General features: G+C 36.3%; 1 protein-coding gene across 3 annotated transcripts in view; it reads left to right on the top strand.

Annotated features, from left to right (window-relative positions):
* RAB11FIP2 (RAB11 family interacting protein 2) overlaps nt 1-16,022 on the top strand; it is a 33,358-nt gene extending 17,336 nt beyond the window's left edge. The window contains exons 4-6 of one of the 3 annotated variants that reach the window (XR_002439324.1): nt 6,196-6,378; nt 7,884-7,929; nt 11,391-11,482. Coding sequence is in view for 2 of the 3 variants with exons in the window: in XM_021398698.1 (XP_021254373.1) it covers nt 7,884-7,929; nt 11,391-11,618 (274 nt within the window). In the remaining variant the exon portion in view is untranslated. The other 2 variants (XM_021398698.1, XM_021398699.1) reach the window with 2 other exon arrangements.

A 16,336-nucleotide genomic window follows, 5' to 3' on the forward strand; every position in this document is an offset into this window, starting at 1 on the left:
TTAGTGCAATAGCTTGAACATCAAAGATAAATGACAGCTAAATGGTTTCAGTGTTGCTTGTTTTGTATGATGGATGTGGTTACTGGACACAGCTCCATTGGAATGAACCCCAGAAGCTGCTGATGAGAGCAAATGGCTGCAGTGGCTGTGCAGTCCCTCACAAAGTAGGTTGCCCTTTGCCAGTGCACAATGCATGTCACTACTTATGTTTTTTTCATGTGCTCCGTTTAATAATGATCTCTAACAAGTTGATTGCTGTGCTTACTAGAGCAATAAAGTCTGTTCTGATGTTTTGGCATATATTTCTCTCAGTCAAAAAATGACATCAGGTGAACTATGCTCTTTTCAGAATTTTGTTTCATCTTGAAATAGAAGAATTTTATTTTCAGTTCTCTGGTGTAGTTTGACTACCCATGTTTCTAGTCATACATAACCATTGCTAGATAGAATTTTGATAGATTATGGCAGTTCATTTATTATTCTGTAGACTATTAGTATTTATTAATTCATTAAAGCAAATATAGTACTGGTATAGAGAGGAAACAGGAATCTACAAAACAAAGAGAAGTCATGCAAAGATTCTTAGTCTGTGCTGCTGAGACTGTTAGCATCTGATGTAAAAAGATCACTACTCCATGTGATGAGAAAATAAAGAAGTCTTTTCTAAAGCTGCTACAAATCAGTGATCATGTTTTTTGTTACATTACTAGGATGGGTTGGAGCAGTTTGTTCCTGGAGAGAGATCATAGAAATACTTAGTATTTCTACAATTAGTAATATTAGTACTTAGTATTACTTTACTGCTGACTTCACCACCAATCACTTCTTATTAGATTCTAAGTCTGTTTTAAGAACGCTGTTTAAGAAGTCCTTCCTGCCGAATAGCAAAACTTTTTTAATCTTTAATTTTGCATTGGTGCACATTAGGCTGTGTGAAATCTTTTTCGAACGGCTTTGAGGCGTATCATCTATCCCAGTGGGGAGTGTGCTGCCAGTTCTGTTTGCTTTAAAATAATACTGAATAGTTATATCCGATTTCTTAATAAATGCGGAAGCTATATGAAACTGATTTTTTTTGTTGTTCTGTTTCTTTTTAAGAACTAAGAATTAGTGCTATTTCTTTAAGTGTTCAAAATCATTCTCTTAATTTTCAGTACAAAGCTGTACTTCAGGGCTGTTGTTCTTTTTGGTTGGCTCACACGTCTCTATAAGTAGAGTCTTCTGGTGGAGGTGCTGGCACAACCTTTAGTGTAGAGGATCGTTAATGGTCTCCCGAGGATAAAACTTCATCAGTTTTTTAGACATAGCACAGCTGCCTAGTAAAAGCAGAAAGCTTTAAATGCTTTAAAACGTTAAGTTTTATATAAAACTGTTGTTGTTTATGAATGTTGTTGTACATGAATGTTCAGCTGAGTACACTGTGTAGTTGGATCTAGTGTGGATCTACACAGTGTGTTTTGGATCTAGATGCTTCATAACGAGTGAACTTACAGGATTAATGCGTCCAGCAGTGTGCAAGGACAAGTTCCATTATTTAAAGATACTTAAATGTTTGAAAGCAGAGGGCTGGCCATCTGATATTGCTCACGAATGCAGCCCTGCACACCTCCAGGTCCCTGGTCTGTCTCCAGCAACCCTAGAACCAGCTGCCAGCCTGGTGTGAGTCCCAATTCATGATTTTTTTTTAAATGAAGTTGTTGACACATTTGCACAGATTAGGGATCCAACATACCATTTTATATCTGCTTCACAGTTTCCTTACAGATATGTGAATGAATTCATCATGTCAGCTGTGCTCTTGCATTGTCCTTTATTTATTTAAAGCATCAGAAAAAAAAAAACAACAGAAAAGCGCTTTCAAAATATATGTCATTTCAGGCAAAACTATGCAATTTCAAAGTGCTTAGGTTGTGTTGATTAAGTACTGTCGTTTTGCGTTGCTGTGAGTCTTAGATACAGTTTATTTAGTGCATACAGGGAGGAATGTTCAACATTTCCTATTTGCTTCACTTCTGCTTGCTTTCTTCCGTTCTCATTCAGTGTCCACTTTTGTTTTTCGTGTGCGAGAAGGCAAAGTGATACTGCATTTGAGTGTGAAGAATACTGAATTCTAACGCCTTGCTGTTTAATATGATGGAACAGATGAAAACCAGTATATAAAAATCAGTTCATTATTTATTGATAAGAATGTTGATTGATTTTGTTATTACTGTTATGGAAGACATTGGCTTTGTGTATGATGTTGGTCTTGTCAGAGATTCTTTACCATAGTTAGCCATCGTAAAATTAGTATAACTCTTCCTAGCAAGCTTATGTTGCTTTTTAAATTTTTGTTAAATTGTTCAAGTTTTGTGTCTGATAGCATCTGTGCTTCCATATACTTGCATTGTGGTGTTTTTACTGCACTAAATTTGAGATATATGTGAAGCACAGGAGAAGAGGCTGCTTCCTGGAAGTGCGTGTTGTCCAGGACTGCTGGGACTTCATCTTCACGGAGCCTGCTGCTATCGGGAGGGCTCCAGAGCACAGCAGTCTGCTCATGAACCGGTCATTTCCAAAGGCGTGTGTGTAAAGAATGTGTAGATGGGGAACAAATGGCTTGCAGTAAAAGCGTATCTTACGTTCAAAGTTTGGGATTTTTAGTCCAGTTGACTCTTGGCACGAGACTTCATAGTAATATTAAGAAAATGGAGTGATAGCAACACAAAATGATATTCTTTTTGTGTCCTCGTGGGGTTACACAAACTCCAGAAGGCCTTGGAACACGTCTTGACAGCAGGACAATTTATGTAGTGAAGTGTCTTAAGTGATGTTCCCCAGAATCTGATTGGGAAATAAATGGTAATGTGCTTGCTCCATGCTTGCTTAGCTGCCAGACATGACAGTCATTCCTTCTCCGAGTATAAAGTGATGTCTGCATTGCCAGACACAGCAGGCTAATAATATTCCACGCAAAACTAAGTTTCTGAATTTCATTAACTGTATGCGATTTTATTCATTTCTTTTGTTTTTCTATTACATTGGTAATAACTTAAACTGCATCTTAATGTTTCAGGTTTCTGGTGCGTGTTGTGATAATCCAAAGAAAAATCCATAAGCAATATAATAAGAATCGGTGCAAAGACCAAGAAGTAGGAAGAGGAATAATTTTTAGACTCTAATGGAAAATGATCACGGATCAGCTTTGCTAATTACCTGTACAGAGATGTTCTGTATTAAAGAAAAAACCTCACACCGAGCAAGTTAGTACACTGGATATTTTACAAGATGACAAGTTAACAAAGAGGATTTCAATACTTTGAATATTAAATATTAATGTAAATTTCTTAGCTTTAATTTCTAATACCATACAATGCAGCGATCGTATAACTAATAGGAGTAACAAAAGATAAGTAAAAAGCTTTTGCTCCTTAGGAAAATATGACTTCCATACAGCGTAGTGGAATCTGACTCCCATTCATTATGTTGTCAGAGTAAATGGTTCAGGCACTAAAAATGTTTAAATCAGTTATAGGAAAAATTTTTTCTAAAACATGGTTTTAATTTCTAGGCATTCAGAAGCTAAATATTTAAGCAGCTGCTAGATCCAATGTTTGAATTTTTAACTACCATTAAGCTTCAAGAGACAAAATTACAAACTCCAGTTGGGAACTTGTGCTTGTGATACTTGAGCTACATTTAATCTGAAGAGAAGATAACTCAGCTGGTGATTGACCAGCCCAGTGCTCAGTGCTCTAGTGCTTCACCTTGGTGCCTGAGCTGCTTCCCTCTGCACCATTTCTGGTGTGTTTCCACTGCGCTGAAGTTTCTACACAAACTGCAAATAATCAGCTAGGAATGTAACTGCCTCATAAAGGGTCGGTGTTAGGAAAGAAGTGTGAGAGCTTCTTGTGATCCTAATGAAATACATTTAACTAAGGGAAAGAACAAAAAAGTAGAAAACAGTCTGCTTGTTGTAATAATGAAGTAGTCATCCCAAACACTGCACAGAATCAGTTATAGTATGTCTGTCCCCATCATCTTTTATGCTAGATGTATTTCTCGTTGCTTTTCACCCCCAGCAACGTGGTAACAGGGAAGTATTCTCATCTCACATAGTAAAGTTGAAATCCAAGCTAGTAAACCCCAGAAATTCTAACAAGCTGTTACTGTTCAGTGAAAAATGTACAGAAACAATTGTAACAACAAAAAAAAATGGATACAATTCAGTTTTGTAAAAAATATCTGATATAAAGTAACTCTTGAGGAAAATAATTGAATTCCAAGATGAGTGAAATGAGTGCATGACTAATTTCTGTGCTAGTCTGGCTAAGTCTGTTTTACCTCTGGTGGCTAGAGGGGATGCAGGAGCTGGGTGGCTCACTTGGTCAACCACATTATGATCTCAGTGCTGCTCCTTTCTCCAGCCTCAGTGTTGCTGATGTCTTTTACCTCCTTGTGTTAGTCCCTGAATTTCTTAAAGGTGATCAGAGTGAATGATAGTTTTTTAGATAGTTTAGTGACCTAGCGGCACGTGAGACTGCTGATGGACAGTGGTGAAGGGGCAGGGAGGTTTCCCAGCCTGTCTGGATTAGCAGAAGAGATAGAAAGTGTCTGGATTCCTTGAGTCGATTAAAGAAACAGGAGTAGGAAGGTAGATGAGCTCCTTCTCGGTGAGCAGAAAAAGGAGCAGACAAGCCAGTTTGTGTAGGTTGGCTGATACAGTCAATGAGCAGTCTCTAGGATCAGATGTAACACCTGGGAGTTATACACAGTGTTAATGAGGATGCATGAGCCAGAGAAACCCAGTTGGACTTCAGTTCTCGGGGGCAGTTGGCAGAATGTCTGTTTGTTAGAAAAGAAACATCTTTTCACTTGTACGCTGAGCAAGTTTAGTTTGGGTATAATTGAGAAACAGTAATTATAAAATCCCATGATGCCAGATTTTTACAGTCACTTTTTACAGTGAACTGCTCTCTAAAAACAAAAAGAAATTTTTTTCTCAAGCTGTGAACATATTTTTATGCTTCCATAGCAAAAGTTTCTTGCCAATTTATCAAGCCCTGGGGAAAAAACAGAGACAGGCCTGTAACTAGCCTATGTGCTGGGATTGTAACACAGTTAGAAAACGACATGATTTCATATAGTTGCTTAGATCAGTAATTTCAGAATGCTCCTACGGAGTCAAGAAAAGGGCTGCTGGAAGGATGCTTATGATCTTTGTACAGTTCGTGTTCTGTAGTGCTAGAGGTGTGTTTTCTGTAATCTGTGTAAGTAATCAAATGGTCAAGTCGGGCAATAACATCGGGGACGTATTGTTGCGATGAAATTTAAATTAAAAAAAAAAAAAAACAACCCTGCTCTCATTAATTTCAATACGCGGTATCTGCAACTCCCCCAACTGCATGCATTCATAATTTTACAGGATACTCTTTCAAGGTACTGCAAGGTTCTTGGACAGTGAGTTATGGGTGCAGCTGGGAGAGTCTGCAACAGCTCACGTTCACCTCGGGCTGGAGGAGCTGGCAGGAAACCCTGCGAGGCTCGGCGGGGCCGCGGAGCTCCCACGTTGGTTGGTTGGACAGGCTGACTTAAAAATGCTGTATGCAATCCCAGCACCTGTTTCTTCCTGCCTCACTGAGAAGCGGCGTATTTCCTCATATCTCTCTAAAATACGAGTATTTGTGGGGTTGGGGTTTTATTGGTGAATATTTCGTTTAATAGTTTTTCTTTTCTTTTTTTTTTTTTTTTGCAAGGATATTCAGATTACTTCATGTGAAATGCGCAGATGTGCTCTTTTGTAATTGCAGTTACAATGTCCACAATGTTACAGAAGTGACTGCAGAGGTTTTTGATGAAAAAAAATTAATTCTTGTTGCCTGTGATTTATATTTCTAATTTTCCAGCCTAACTTTTCATGGTCAGAACTGCTCCTTTTCTTTTAAGCAGCTGGTGTGGGAGGGAGTCCCAGAACTTATTTCACAGAAAGTCCATCCTGCAATGAAGGATTTTGCTGTTTTAACCTTTCAGAAGCTCATGCAGTTGAGCAGTCAGGCCGTATTATTCTATATCTTGTCTAACATGAAGAAACAGTCCCCAAAGAAAGATATCCCAAATTAACGCCACACTTCGTTAAATAGAGACATTCTTGGTTTTCACCAAGCTAATTTGATCCAGTTCAGTTAACTCTTTTTTTTTTTTCTCGGATCACAAAAGGCAGCCATGAATGAAGCAAGTTCATCATGTGTTTGACACATCAGTGTGAAACTAAAATGCAGACCGTGAGGGAGGGTTCCTGCCTTTTGCTTTTTAGACAATACCCGATGAAAGCAGCCCCTCATTCAAAACTGTTCTCCAGCAAACTCCAGGCAGAGTGCTTCAGCTCGCTGTTACAAACAGGTACAGCCAGACCTAGATTCTTCAGACACATTTTTATTTCTCGTTGTGACTGTTCATGTAATCCAGTCTTCCTCTAATATCTTCAGTCTAGCAGATGGTTCTCTGGACTTCTGTATATGAGCAAAATGCTAACTATTTTTTGAAACAACAACAAAAAAAGGCATAATAAAACATCAGTTTGTATATTATCTCTCTTCCATTTTTACACTATGAAATGTATGGCTTATAATTTCAGATATCAAAGAGCGATGGACGCAAGACGTGCTCTTTTCTTTAAGCTACCTTTAAAATTAAAAAAAAAAAAGTGTTCAATTTTTACTTTTCAAATTATTCTTTTAACCATAGATTGCAGTATTTTTTTTACTAGTTTGTTTTTATTCATGCATCGGCTTGTTGACTGTAGAGTTAATCATTAGTTTTAGGCTGTTGAGACTCTCTAGCCTGAAAAATAGGAAAGAAATGAACTTCAGAAGACAGTAAAAGATTTCATAGCATTCATAGGAGCTTGTTACCAGTTTGGTGCAGCCAGGCACAGGGATCTGTTTTATTGAAGCTCTGCCAACAGACATTGCCCTTGACAGCCAATATGTACAACCCAAGTAAATGGTAGATATTGATAGACATGTGATATTGAAAGAATGATACCTACTATGATGCTACCAAGGAAATATTATTGGTGAGTCATATCCAAATTCTGAGCACATTTTCTCTAAGACTTAATTTTCTCTTAAAACATGCTATAGCGAGTACACGAGACATGGCAGCGTTGGTTTTTGAGACTTGCAAATAATTCCATCAACTTGTGTGAGCCGTGGTCTGTTTCTTGGGTCTGATACTTTGACAATGGCTGCTTTTATCAATATCTGCTGCCATTTTTGAAATTGAGGAAGAAAAATATCTCCACACAACAAAATCATGAAATAGCTTTGCTTTCTGAATATGTGGGATAATCACTGTGTTTATAAAATAATAGTTTATTAACTCAATCGTAAGCATAAAGCAAATGTTGTTAATACGAGATAACTTTTTAGTTCTGACTTAACTTGGTGACCTCAGTGGAATTTCTCAAAGGACCTTTTTCCTCTGGCAGCTTCCGTGAAAGCTGGCAATGAACATTAGCCTTTCTGTTGTTGTGTTGTTTTTTTTGTTATTTTAACTACCTCATCCCAGAATCTATTCCCAGAATAGTTCATATGAAGTGTTTCTTTTTTACTTAGAAGCATAAGGTAAGTCTAGAAATAATCAAATTGCTAGGGAAGCCCAATCTGTAATATCTTTGCATTGCTTACTCTGATTTTTTGACAGAAGGATATCAAAAATTGTGAACAAAGAATACATGAAATTTTCCACTAATTTCAAATATTGTCCTAGTTATTTTAAGTCAGGAAAATAAATCATCATAAATAGTTTGCGCAGCTAGTACCTGCAGTTCAGTAGTAATTTCTAGTAGAAGCTTTGGTCAAATTACTGTGGGCAGTTGATGTTTGTTTGTTTTTCCTCCACAGTTTTAACGTGAATCCTTCTGGCACTGAGGACCTCAGGAAAACAGCGGTGAGTTATGAAGTGCTATGGAAAGATGTCAGCAAATGCCAACCAACCGGTGCCCTACAGAATATGAGCTAGTATTGTTGTTTAACTTCTTATAAGGAAATGCTTGTTGCTTATTTTTTGTTTGCTTTGTCTTGCCTTCTATTGATATTTCCAGAAAATCTAATTGGAAAATAAGAGAACTAAAATAAACTTGGAAATAAAGAAGAGTTTTATACTCAAAGTGCAAAGTGCAAAACATTTGGTTAATTATAATGTAGAAAAGAAAGGGAAAATTAGATCTTTACAACAAGGAACACTGAGGTATAGCAGATAGCTCTAGAGAAATGCAGTCAGGTGAGAGCCCTGCACTAGGCAGCTGTCCATTAGCTGACTTAACAGGTGTTTCCTATCGCCAGGCTCTGAGACTCAAGGCCCATTTTTTGATGGCCCATTCAAATGGAAGTAATGAGCTGATACATGGTGGGATTCGTAACAAAAATAATAAATGAGCAGCCTTGCAGAAAATATTTAAAGTAGAAATAAATACTGAAAGTTATTGTTCGGTGTACTCTTTTGACTGTAAGAGTACCTAAAAATGTGTACTAGGAAGAAAAGACGAAACAAGCTCCACAGATGGACTGTGCAGTGTCTTTGTTTGAAAGAAAATGTGGTCTTACTCAAATTTATTCTGTGAGTAGATCAAATCTTTAAAAGTGGATTTGTCTGCAATCTTTACAATATATAGAAAACAAGTTTCACAGGGAAATATGACTTTGTACTATTTGTTTTTGCCGGTTTATGTAAATGCCTTTTAATAATATTTGATGTTATTATAAACACCCAAGTTTTTTTAATGCAAGTAACTGGTGGGAGATGTCAGCGTATATGAATGCTGCCTTTGATCAGATAGTAAACTGAATTCTACCAGGCGGTTACTTAATCTCTGACAAAACACAACATCAAAAAAATTGATTTAACTTTGCAGCTATTGTCTGTAAAGTAACCGTAATTACAGTTTCTGTGTGCTTGCAAATGTAGTACTGGAAATCATGTAATTTATTGCTGGTAAAAGCATCGTTGTAATTCTTTTAAGAAATAATATGTGAATTGTTTTATTTAAAGGATTTAAAGGTGATAAAAGAAATCCTTGATGATTTTTCTTTTGGAATAGCAGCTATTCTAAATGTCAGCTGCAGGATTATGAGGTGGTGCTCATTTAATACAAAATACAAATTAGGAGGAGAAGAAACTATATCTCAACCATAGTTTTGAATGAAACCGTTTGAATTTTTTTTTAAATATTCAAGATTGCTTTCTGAGGTGTTTGAAGTAATTTATTATTAGGCTCTGCAATAATAGCCCTCACCAATTTATTGTATTTCTTCCTTGTGCATCGCATTGAGTAATTATGTTTGTATGTCTCCTACGCTGGTGCCAACACCTGTCTCTGACGGCTCTGCTTAAATGGGAGCAGTAGCCAGTTGAAAGGGCAGCATGAGCTCTTTAAGGCCTAATTAAGAACTGAAAGGAGGATGAAGTAAGTAGGACAAAAGATGCGAAAGGAGTTTAGATTATATTCCCAGAGTAGAATTCCTCATTAGAACAATACGGAGATGATCAGAGATTGCCAGGCTGTCACTTCGTCTGATTCCACTTCCTCCATCTCCTCCTCTGGATGTCAGAGTGCATCCCGATAGGATCTTACAGCTGAGGCAATCCTTCTTTGCAAACCTATTATTTGCAATGTGTTTTTTAATACTTTCTTACAAGATTAATGTTTTATATTAAATTTTTAGCCTCTGTTTTGGTAAGGACATAAGTATTTAACTACCCTTTACTCAAACTGGACATTTAAAATCCTCCTCCTACCTTTAACAGTATTTATTTCTAAATACTAAAAGCATTTTAGAATTTTCTTGCATGTTTAATTTGATAAGTTATTCACCCAGAAGATCTGTAGAGAGCATATGTATGGCAAAACATCTTTAAAGCATATGTATTATACAAAATTTTCCAGTAAACTTTATATAATGATTAAAAACATCATTGCATATTCTCTCCTCTTCCTTTGCCAAATCAGAAAATGAAGCAAACTCTGTATTTTGTACATTGAAGTCTTAATTTATTTTTCAATGTGTAAAAAAAAAAAAAAAAAAAAACCCTAAACCCTAGTTCTTTGAAGATAAATTTTATCTTCCTTCTTATGGAAGAAAACGTGCTAAAAATAGAATGACCACAAAGTGAAGTTATTTTCTGTTCTGTACTTGTTGGAAATCAATTACTAACCAATTTATGGATTTCATCAAGGTAGGCATTTTTGTAAAATGGGACTTATTGATCACGTAAAATGCTGTAATTTGACAATAGTCGTTCAAAATACTAAATACAAGTACATAAACATGCTATTAAATATCTCAAATGCAGTGAGAAATCCTTAAAAGCACCTACTTTCAAGAGCTGCTATTAGAGTCTAATTGATGGAAAGTGGCTGATTGATGGTGGTACTTCAGCCTGTTTGCAGTGCTCCATCTTTTCTTACTAGGCTTAACTGAAAACTCTGGGCACCTGCATATGTTAATGATTCAACATGCCAGCATGTCAGTATGGAGCTGTATGGGAAGAAACAATCTTTTTCTCAATCATAAATTTCCAAATATTTCATTATCTGGTTACCAAAGATCACAGCTGTTTCTTCTTGACACAGAATAAGACCGGATCGCGTGTTGACCTTTCTTCCAAGGACCAGTTTGCCCACCTTTGCTAATTCCTGCATTCAGAGTCCTTTGAAATCGTTAGCAGAACACTGCTGTTTCCTCTGCTGCTTAGTTCTGTGCCCTTCCTGCTTTGAAGGCAGCAAGCCAGCGAGGTGTTTTAGCAGTACACATTTGTGCCTTAAGCACTCTGGATTTTTTAGCTTCACCTGAAATTTAAAATTGGAAGTTGTAATGTATATTTCAGAGGCCAAGGCCTGGCAAGCCACTGGCGACTAAAAATAGAATATGAAAGACAGATGAGAGCTGATGTCATTTAAAGCTAAGTAAATGTTTTGCTATAATATTCTCTAAAGACGAGAACTCAGGAAAGTTACGGTAGGGTTGGAATTCTCAGGGCTCTTTTTCTGCTGTGATCAGTGTTACCTTATAGTGGGTTTCCCAAAAGGACCCACTAACAGTTTGTTGGGGTTGCTGCTCAGATGTTTGCAAACTGTGTATGCATCTTTCTGAGAACAGACTTTTTCTGATGTGTTAGTGTGGGAAACGTTTCAAACTGGGCAACGTATCAGCAGCTGTTTGCTTCAGGAAGGATATTGGAGGGAAAAGCTGTAGAGTAAATGGAGGAGGTATATTATATAAGAAAAATGTCTTCTGTCAGAGCTGTACCTAGAAAAAATATGAAAAGCAAGCTGTCAACTTGTTCAGTTCAGAAAACTATTGAATTAAAGCTGGTGGTTTTTGTTTTGTTTTCTTTAAACCCACCTGTAGGATGGAAATCCATTTGATGCCACTGCAGGATACCGGAACCTTACTTACGAAGAGGTTCTGCAGGAGCTGGTGAAACATAAAGAGCAACTTAAGAAGAAGGACACCCATATTCGTGAACTTGAGGATTACATTGATAATCTTCTCGTACGAGTGATGGAAGAAACACCCAGTATTCTCAGAGTGCCATATGAACCTTCTCGAAAAGCTGGCAAATTTTCCAAAAGCTAAGATGGTGACACTTGGTGGTACTGAATACATCAGTGGAAGGAAACAACATTTCAACATTTGGACTTCTTTTCATTCCTTTTTGTTCTAGAAAATTCCAGGCGTTGGAAGGATGGGACTTGGTTTTTTTGTGTGTTGGTTTTGTTTTTTTTTTAAACTCCAAACGCTAGCAGGTACTGCCAAAATGGTACTTCACTGGGTTAGCCGAATAACTTGGCTTATTTTTTCTTTTTGAAAACACCTTTAGCTGCAGCGTACTTACTGTAGAGTAAATAACACACATGAATGCAGTGTCCATGTCCACACTGTCCATGCAGTGTCAGCTGGGATACCTTGTGCTGTTTTGAATGTTTTCTTGACTGGTTATTAATATGCAAATATGTCAATTCTGGTATTATGGCATGCCATTAAGGCCACTGTTTTCAAGCCAGTGTAGAATGCTTTACTAAATCTAAATGTGGCTTGTTGCAATGGAATGTAGTTTGTTTTACACACAGTAGAGGAAAACAGTGATGCACAATCTTTGCAGAGTAAATGCTGTACTGTACGCAATATGCTTTTTGTATGGCAGTGTGAAAAATACCATGCCATTTCACTAATGGCACATGTGGGAATGAGTTAATTTACACTTAAATGCAGATTTTTTTGTGTATAATGATTGAACTTCGGTGGCGAGCTCATGACATAGGATTATTTTGAAAATCTTTTTGTATGAAGTTATTGCATGCTTTTTTTATATGTTAAAGTACTTTGAACAGTGTTAATAGAGTCAGAAGTAGGATGGGAGAAAAGTTGGAATAAGATAAGAATACTTTGTTCAGTCAAGGTCTGCTACAGTAAAAATATAGGAGAAATGAACAGACTGAATTAAAAAGACATGGTAATTCTGAAAATATAGAACTGACTCAATTTAAGGTTGAGTTTAACATGATAGATGTCTCCTAGGTTTTTTTAAAACTTAACGAGAACAAAATATAAGCCTTTAAAAATAGGCTGTGTTGCCGAAACACGTCTAGGGTAACTTAGAAAGGCTTAATTTTATTTTATTTTTTTTTAAAAGGTTGGTATTCCATAGAAGTACTTTGAAAGTCAGTTCTCATTGAGGCAAATGAAAGAATGTAGTAAATGTCTTCCTGATCATTTAATAATTGTAAGATGACAGATGAAAAGGATATCTGTTATTCAATAAATTGGCTAAATATAGTGATGAACTTATTGAGGGAAAATACTGTAGGAGAAGAATCCTTATAATATTAACGTAAGTAGATTTTAATTTCCTTCATAAGAGCCTCAGTTGGATTGTCTATTGCTGTGAAACAGTAAGAAAGTATTAAAAAAAAAAAAGGTACAGAGAATAATCAGATTTGGATTTTAAAAGAATGACTGTCTTTTCCACCTCTTTTCTTTCTACACCTGATCCATTTTCTTACACAACAGCAGTAATAGCTGTTGTTGAGAAAGTAAAAGCTTAAAATTCCTTTTTTTCATGCTGTAAAAAATCTATATTTTTGTTGTTAAAACTGCAAAGATTAGTAATATCTTAAATAATTATTATCTGGAAGAGGTGAAAAGGGTCTACTATCTGAATACTTTTGACAACATTAGTTTTATAGGATGGCAAAGAAATATTCTTCTGAGACAAAAAAAATAATTTGGTACAGTCGTTCTCAGATTTCATTTTCTTACTTTTGTTCTTTATTCTTTTCTCCTTCTTTTCATGTTCATTCTTTCCATTTTCTCCCATTTTTAGGAGCTATCTCCCATCCCCCAGTGCTAAAATTCACGCAGTTTGAGCATTCTCAGCCCTGTGTTGGGATCCACCAGTGTGGGTCATTTTGCCTGGATGAAGCCTCAGCAATTCCAGTCAAGCCCTACCTAATAGTAGTGCTCCCCATTTAGTCATTTGAGACAAAGAAACAGGCCCACTTCATCAAGTAATCTCTCTTTTGACAGCTGAAAGATTTATCCAGTTCTGTACCTCGTAAACCATATGAATGTCTTTTTGACCCATGTAAAGGTCTGTATGACTGTAAATTTGCTGTAATATATTCGAAGTGCCAAAGGTTATATACAAAGTTATGGTACGTTTACTGTTGGAAGTTAGGTTTTGCACTCAGTTAGATTTTAATTTCCTAATTACACCAAGATGTATTTCAGTTACTCAGTATTTCCATGCAACTTCTTGAACATTTTTGAATGTTTGGCTGAGGCGAGTGGTTTTCTTGTATTGATAATGGGGAAGAGTTGTGCAATTGTTTTGAATTCAACAGTCCTTTTCAAACTAACTGGTACACATGAGACGATGTGTAGTATCCATGATGATTAAACCATACAGACCAATGGGGTTTAACAAGTAAGTACACTCCAATGACTTTTCACTTACAAGCCAACTTATAATTATTAAAATGAAACTCTACTATATTTAGCACCTCTGAAATCACTTCTTTTAGAATGTAAATGTAGAATATCAAACTGCATAATTGACTAAAAGCAGATCATTTGACATATTTGCATACCAAGAATGATAAGCAGATTAAAGGTAGCGAAAAGATCAATTTTTGTGCATTAGTGAAGAAATTTAGTGAAGCTTTGAATGCGCTATCTCGTCTTTATCTGATCTGTGAGTGAATAAATGCACCTTTTGTTTCCAGCAGTTTATCAAGAAAGAGGGGAGAACGACAAATGCGATTTAGGAAAAGGTAAAGTTACCGAAAGAGACAGAATAGTACATTTCAACTCTGAATTTTTATATGGAGTTCTTATGGCTAAATATATAAGCTACTTTGGAGCAATTTTGGAAAAATTACACTCCTGTCATTTTGTGTTTAAAAAGAAAATTTTAACATTTTTCTATATTTTTGAGGCTATTTTTGAAAAGCATCATCGTCCCACCTGTATTTGATGGAGCATGCAGCTTTCAAATGAAAACATTTCATACAGAGTAACTTATATGCTGAAAACAAAGTAAGTTCTGTTACTCCAGTAGGACAAAACTGTAAATTCTTTGACAGAGCATTTAAAAATCGTAATAACTTGCCACTTACAATTAGTCTGTCTTGCCCTCTGAAATGTAGGGATGAGAATTTTGGACACAGTATTTTGATCTCTTCTGTCAAAAATAAGTATGAAAGTTCATCCATGCGCACCCTGTACTTGGAAATTCTCCTTTGAAACATCTCTGCTCATAGCAATGTACTTTCCTTACTTTAGAGAACAAATATCAAGGCCGTATTTTAGTTTTGCAAGTAACGTTAACTTTCTACCATTCAAGAAGTATGCTTAATATTTATATATGGTACCTCGTGCTGCTGTATTTTATGTTTAGCTTGGTTTTCCACCTACTAATGAATGTAGCATTCTCCCTAGATTATACATAGCTACATTTATTGCAGTTGGCTCTGTATCAAGAACTATTTGTAACTTTCCAGCTGTGAAAATGTTGCCTTGAATTTAGAAAGGCTTCATGATGTGGGGACCTAATGAAACTCATGCTCATTAGGTACTAGTCTACATTTCTTTCTGTAGAGGATGCCCTTTCTTAGATGCATCTTAAAACAGCTCCTGTCTTAATATGTTTACTGCTGCACTGGAGGCTTATTTACACTTCCAGCTTTAAAGAAGAAATATTCTCCTATATTAAGTATGTAAAGTAAGCTTTTTTGCTGTTTATGTATCCATTACTGTTGTTGATATGATAGAGGTGTTAGCTCTGTGATTTTAAAATGGTGATATTTGAAGCATGTTGCCTAACTTCCTCTCTTTGAAGTCCGTGATGAAGGATAATAGTGCTGCTGCATTCGTGATGCTAGATGTAAGGGTCTGTCAGCACTTTCAGTATGAAGCGCTGTTTTCAGGAATTTGTAACTTCTAAATCTGCATACAGGCACTGGAAGTATTTAATATGCAATAGGTAGCACTTTAATCTGCGTATGGAGGGTTTTGAGATTTGTTTCTGTCAAAAAGTCATGATCTCCTACAGCATAGAGAGCATTTACTTTGCCTTTCACAGTTTGTTCATTGAAGCAGCCACTGTGTAATACAAGTGATAGAGCCATTCCTATTCATCTTAGAAGCTTCCAGATGTCTTGCATTGTAATATGCTGTACAAAGCTGAAGATCCAGGTTATTATATAGGAAGTCTGTAAAAGATATGAACATTACTTCTACCTTAAGGGTTAATTTTGTCTTGTGAGATCAATGGTACGTTGTCTACATTTAAAAATGGTACAGAATCACAACTATATGCACATGTGAGAACTATAAACCTAGGATGCATGAAAAACTTTATTTTTGTTTCATTATTGCAACTTCAGCTTCTTTAATTTGTTATCTCAGTATTTTAATTTCTGTCCATTAAAACAATATTGCATGTCTAACACTAATAAAGCACCACAATGCACTACCACAGTATTGTTTGAATTGTGATATTAATCTGAATTTGCAAAAAAATGTAACTTCTAAGTTCCACTTCCATACATGTTTGTAAGAACCATGCTTTTGAGAGTCTCAGCCTTAGAGAATGCTATTTCCTTAAGGACAGTTCTAACTGAATGGTAAATACAGGGCAGCCAACAAAGGAAACCTCTAGTCTCTTCAGTTGTTGTTAGGATAGCAGATGCTCAGGAGGAGAATTTTAGGAGTAATTTGCTGAGTCCCTTAAGGAGGCTTGAATTTTGTTTGGATGCAGTTCCTTTCCTTGCAGTTAACTGGCATCCTGGCCA

The sequence above is a fragment of the Numida meleagris genome, chromosome 5 (assembly GCF_002078875.1).
Source record: "Numida meleagris isolate 19003 breed g44 Domestic line chromosome 5, NumMel1.0, whole genome shotgun sequence".
NCBI classification, from domain to species: Eukaryota; Metazoa; Chordata; class Aves; order Galliformes; family Numididae; genus Numida; species Numida meleagris.